Here is a 5,687-nt window from a genome sequence, read left to right as displayed (position 1 = left end):
TATGTTAATATAGTTTGCCAGCTTAATCTCTATTTGTTCAACTATGTTCTTGTTGTAGTTAATTGATAGGATCCTCAATTAGCTGTGCATATTTAGTGTGCATAACTCGGGAGAGAGTGCATATTTAGGTAATTGTTGAACAACATCACTCCCAAAGTATATGAGGGATCAATAACCGAGGGTTTAAAGGCGGGATTAGGGATAACGAAACCTTGGGTGCAATCTAAAGTGAGCTGTAATAAACAAAGCCAACTAGCATAACTCGGGAGAGTGCGTCTAGCAAATTGTCGTGATTACTCGGGAGAGATTTACGGTAATAAGAGTGCTCATGATTTATAGAGACGATTAGGTGAATCTATGTGAAAGATAACCGGAAGGGATTCCATCAATATGAGAAATCATAATCTTAGATCATTCTCTTAATTGTTTACAACTTAATCATAGGTAGTCTTTATTTGCTTATTTACAGTCAGTCTTAGTTAGTAGAAACATCCTCAATTGTTATTCACAATGTTTGGGAAGTTGATTACGTAGAATTTCATAAGTCTAACGAGAGTAATTGATAGGTTAATTCCTTGTGGGTTCGACTTTGGGCGAAATACTCAGATTATATTTGCAACGTTCGCGTGTCTTTTTTATAAGGCATAGTTGGGCGTGATCAAATTTTGGCGCCGTTACCGTGGAATTAACGGTGTTATCAATTACAATTGAAAGAAATACAAAAATTCTTAATGTAGTCAGTTTTCTCTATACCCAGTTTATACATTGAAATTTTAACGTTTGTTGACTTGGTTGTATAGGTGCATGCCTAGAAACTCATCGAGAACTGGTGAAGTATTTGAAGCATTATCATATCCCGAGAAAGTTTTCAATGCTTTGAATCGGGCCAATCAGAAAAACAAACAACAACAAACAACTGAACAATTCGAACCAGGCATGGGGGATCATATAGTAGACCCAACTGCACCGGTAGCGCTAGTGGTACCTCTTGTGCCAGAGGCTGCGCTATATGACTGGGCACAACCCACAACGGAGAGCTTGGCCACAACGATTTTAGTCCCACAGATACCAGCTGAATCGTTTCAAATAATGAACAACATGTTGCACTTTTTGCAAAACAAGGGAGTATTTTCGGGGTCACAAGTCGAAGATCATCAACAACACTTGAAGAATTTCCTGTCAATCTGCAAAACTCAAAGGCAGCCCAACGTAACTCAGGAAGCAATCAAGCTTTTATTGTTTCCATCTCAGTGACAAGAGTTGCCCAGACCTGGCTAAACTCACTCCCCATTAATTCCATAACAATTTGGGAGGAGTTAGTCAAGCAATTCATGAACAAGTTCCACCCACCCAACAAGACTGCTTAACAAATTGATGAAATTTTGAGTTTCAAACAGAGATCAATGGAGACACCGCATGAAACATGAGAACGATTCAAAGGGATGCTGGTTATATGTCGCACCACGGTATTCCAGATCTGATATTGGGGCAGTGGTTTTACATGAGATTGTCAGATAGCGTGAAGGGTAATATTGATGCTTTAGCTGGTGGAGCATTCTTGAGCAAAACATGGAGAGAAGGCCAGAGTCTGCTAGACAAGATGGCACAAAATTCGGGGTGGACGACTAGGAATGCACCTATCACTCCAGTAGTTCACTCAGTGCCCTTGGATCCATCCAACACTCTTGCTGAAAACATGGCCACGTTAATGACACAGATGAGTATACTCACTAAAAATGTGGAAGAGTCAGGGCAGAAGCAGCAAGTACACATTGTAGATACCACCAATGGGGCTTATGCACATCTTGCATTAGTCAGCCAATTGGTAACCAGTGGAATGCAGAAAGTGATCATCATCACTACCCTGAGGACATAAATTATGTGTCTAATTATAGAGGCCAGAGATAGGGTGGTCAAAATTGGGGCCAACAAAATCAGCTGTACAGGCTGGTCCAGCCACAATTCAACAATGGAAACATGGGAGGTATGAGACCTCCCAATAATATGGCACCTTATCAAAGTCCACAGGGATATAATAATCAAAATCAACAGCAGAGGTATCATCCTCCTCAGCAACAACATGGTGGATGGCAGGAAGATGGGTTTGCTAGACTCGAGGCATGATGCAGCAGGTTATTGGGTCAAATGCAAAAATCAGTGAAAGAGTAGATGCACATGATTTAGCTATCAAGAACATTGAAGTGCAGATGGGTCAGATTTTAATGTCTTTAAATAATCGTCCTCATGAGACATTACCTGCAGACACTTAAATAAATCCAAAAGATCAAGGCCCGAAGTAGCTGATGGCAGTAAGTCTACGTAATGGTAGAGACTTAGACTTTCAGCAAGAGAGGGCTCGAGAAAGCAGACAGGCTACGACACTTGTACCAGTGCCCATTGAATTGGATGAGTCAACAAAACCGACCGAAGTGACAGTACAGCTTGCCCAGGAAGAATATAACACACAGATTGAGGCTGGCAAAGAAAATACCCAAATCATTGGGAAGAAGAGACCCCCCCCCCCGCACCATTCCCACAGAGGTTGGCCAAGTACCAAAAAGAGGAACAATACAAGAAATTCTTGGAGATGCTGAAACAAATCCAGGTAAATATTCCATTGATAAATGCGTTGAAGGAGGTGCCTGGTTATGCAAAAATGATGAAGGACTTGATGTCCCGAAAGTTCGATTTTCAAGACTTGGCCACGGTGACTCTCACTCAGACTTGTAGTGCGGTGGTAACTAGACCGATTGCTGAGAAACTGTCTGACCCAGGGAGTTTCACAATTCCCTGCACTATTGGTAACTTTTCTTTCGCCAAATCACTTTGTGATTTGGGGGCTAACATAAATCTTATGCCCCTGACGATCTACAAGAGGTTGGGGATTGGAAGAGCTAGACCCACTTTGATGTTGTTGCAGCTAGCTGACAGGACCGTGAAAAGACCCTCTAGTATCCTGGATGATGTGTTGATTCAGGTAGGGAAATTTGTGTTCCCTGCAGATTTTGTGATTCTAGACTGCAAAGTTGGGTTAGCCTACCCTATTGTATGCATAAAATTCTGCTGGAAGAGGGACACAAATCTTCCAGGGAACACCAAAGAAGGCTGAACCCCAACATGAAGGAAGTGGTGAAGAAAGAAGTGATAAAATGGTTGGATGCGGGAATCATTTTCCCAATCTCTGACATTAGTTGGGTTAGCCCGGTGCAATGTGTGCCTAAGAAGGGTGGCATGACGGTGGTCAAAAATGATAACAATGAGCTGATCTCTACAAGAACCGTCATGGGCTAGAGAATTTGCATGGACTACAAAAGTTAAATCTGGCCACCCGAAAAGACCACTTACCACTTCCCTTCATTGATCAGATGCTAGACATATTGGTAGGGAGGTCTCACTTCTGTTTCATGGATGGGTACTCAGGGTACAATCAAATCTCCATTGCACTAGAGGACAGAGAGAAGACCTCCTTCACCTGCCCATATGACATTTATACTTTTCAGAGGATGCCCTTTGGCCTATGCAATGCACCCGCCATATTCCAAAGGTGCATGATGGTCATATTCACTGATATGGTAGAAGACATAATGGAGGTATTCATGGATGATTTTTCAGTGGTGGGAAACTCATTCGATGAGTGCCTTATAAACCTAACTCGTGTGCTGAAATAGTGTATTGAGACTAACCTGGTTCTTAATTGGGAGAAGTGTCATTTCATGGTACAAGAGGGCATAGTCTTGGGACACCGGGTGTCAAGTAAAGGAATCGAGGTGGATCGTGCTAAAGTGGACGTGATAACAAAGCTGCCACCTCCAACTTCGGTCAAGGAAATTAGGAGCTTCCTCGGGCATGCCTGTTTCTACTGGAGATTCATAAGAGACTTCTCAAAAATTGCCAACCCTCTCTGTAAGTTGTTAGAAAAAGATCACCCTTTCTTATGTTCTAATGATTGCAGGGTAGCATTCGAGGAGTTGAAAAAGTGGCTAGTCACAACACCCATCATTGTTGCCCCCGACTGAGAGCAGCCATTTGAGCTCATATGTGACGCCAGTGACTATGCAATGGGGGCAGTGCTAGGACAGAGGAAAGACAAGCTAATGCATCCAATCTACTATGTCAGTAGAACGCTAAGTGGAGCCCAACTGAACTACACTGTGACTGAAAAGGAGATGTTGGTTGTGGTGTTTGCTTTCGACAAATTCAGATCATACCTGATTGGCTCTAAGGTAATTGTATACACTGATCATGCAGCTTTCAGGTACTTGATTGAGAATAAGGAGTCTAAACCGTGCCTGATTCGTTGGGTGCTATTACTGCAAGAGTTCGACCTTGAAATTCGTGACCGTAAGGGCACAGAAAACAAAGTCGCTGACCATCTATCATGACTTGAGGGAGCTGAAAACTCAGTTGAGGTTGAGGATATTCTGGAAACCTTTCCAAACGAGCAACTGGTCACTACAAGTCTTGAGGAAGTGCCATGGTATGGAGACTTTGTAAATTATTTGGCCAGCGGTATAGTTCCCTATGACCTTTCCTCTGTACAAAAGAAGAAGTTTTATCATGACTGCCGCATGTATTATTGGGATGACCCTTACCTGTTTCGAATATGTGTTGACAATATGATCCGAAGGTGCGTCCCCGAGATAGAACAATCTTCTATTTTGCAGGCATGTCATGCATCAGCGTATGGAGGGCATTTTGGAGGAGTCAGGACAACCGCGAAAGTGCTAGAGGCTAGTTTTTTTTTGGCCAACATTGTTTAAAGATGCACATCAATGGGTGAAGGGCTGCAATGAATGTCAGCATACCGAGAACATTTCTCGTCGCCATGAGATGCCCAGGAACCCGATTTAAGAGGTGGAAGTGTTTGATGTCTGGGGTATTGACTTCATGGGACCCTTCATCAGCTCTTTTGGCAATAAGTACATACTTGTTGCTGTAGTTACGTGTCCAAATAGGTAGAAGCTGTAGCATTGCCCACTAATGATGCAAGAGTGGTGGTGGGGTTTTTGAAGAAGAACATATTCACCCGTTTTGGGACCCCGAGAGCTATTATCAGTGACGGAGACACCCACTTCTATAATCGAGCCTTCGAGAGGTTGCTAGCGAAGTATGATGTGCACCACAAGGTGGCAACACCTTATCACCTTCAGACCAGTGGACATGTAGAAGTGTCTAATAGAGAGATAAAGAGTGTATTGACCAAGACTGTAAATGCCACAAGAACTGATTGGGCAAAAAAGCTAGATGATGCACTCTGAGCTTATAGAACTGCGTTTAAAACACCAATTGGTATGTCACCATACAAGTTGGTGTTCGGGAAGGCCTACCACTTATCAGTGGAGCTTGAAAATAAAGCTTGGTAGGCACTGAAACAGCTGAACTTGGACATTGAGGCTACGGGCACAACGAGAATCACTGAATTGCATGAGCTTGACGAGTTCCGATATCTGGCTTTTGAGAGCACAAGGTTGTACAAGGAAATAATGAAGAGGTTGCACGACCAGAACATTGTTGAGCGACATTTCAACCCCGGGGACAAGGTATTGCTCTATAACTCAAGACTAAGGCTATTCCCGGGTAAGCTCAAGTCACGATGGTCTGGTCCATTTCGAGTGGTCGAAGTATTCCCTTCAGGGGCTGTAGAGATTGCCTCAGAGAAAGACTCTCACACGTTTAGAGTCAATGGG

General features: G+C 43.1%; 1 protein-coding gene across 1 annotated transcript; it reads left to right on the top strand.

Annotated features, from left to right (window-relative positions):
• The first annotated feature begins 4,058 nt into the window (after nt 1-4,058).
• On the top strand, nt 4,059-5,258 carry LOC138887698 (uncharacterized). The gene is made up of 2 exons (XM_070169476.1): nt 4,059-4,301; nt 4,956-5,258. Exons 1-2 carry the CDS (start codon nt 4,059-4,061, stop codon nt 5,256-5,258), a joined length of 546 nt encoding a protein of 181 aa, XP_070025577.1.
• Nucleotides 5,259-5,687: the final 429 nt, after the last annotated feature.

Source organism: Nicotiana sylvestris, chromosome 3 (genome assembly GCF_000393655.2).
Source record: "Nicotiana sylvestris chromosome 3, ASM39365v2, whole genome shotgun sequence".
In the NCBI taxonomy this organism is placed as follows: domain Eukaryota; kingdom Viridiplantae; phylum Streptophyta; class Magnoliopsida; order Solanales; family Solanaceae; genus Nicotiana; species Nicotiana sylvestris.
This window is presented reverse-complemented; position numbering and strand designations above follow the sequence as displayed.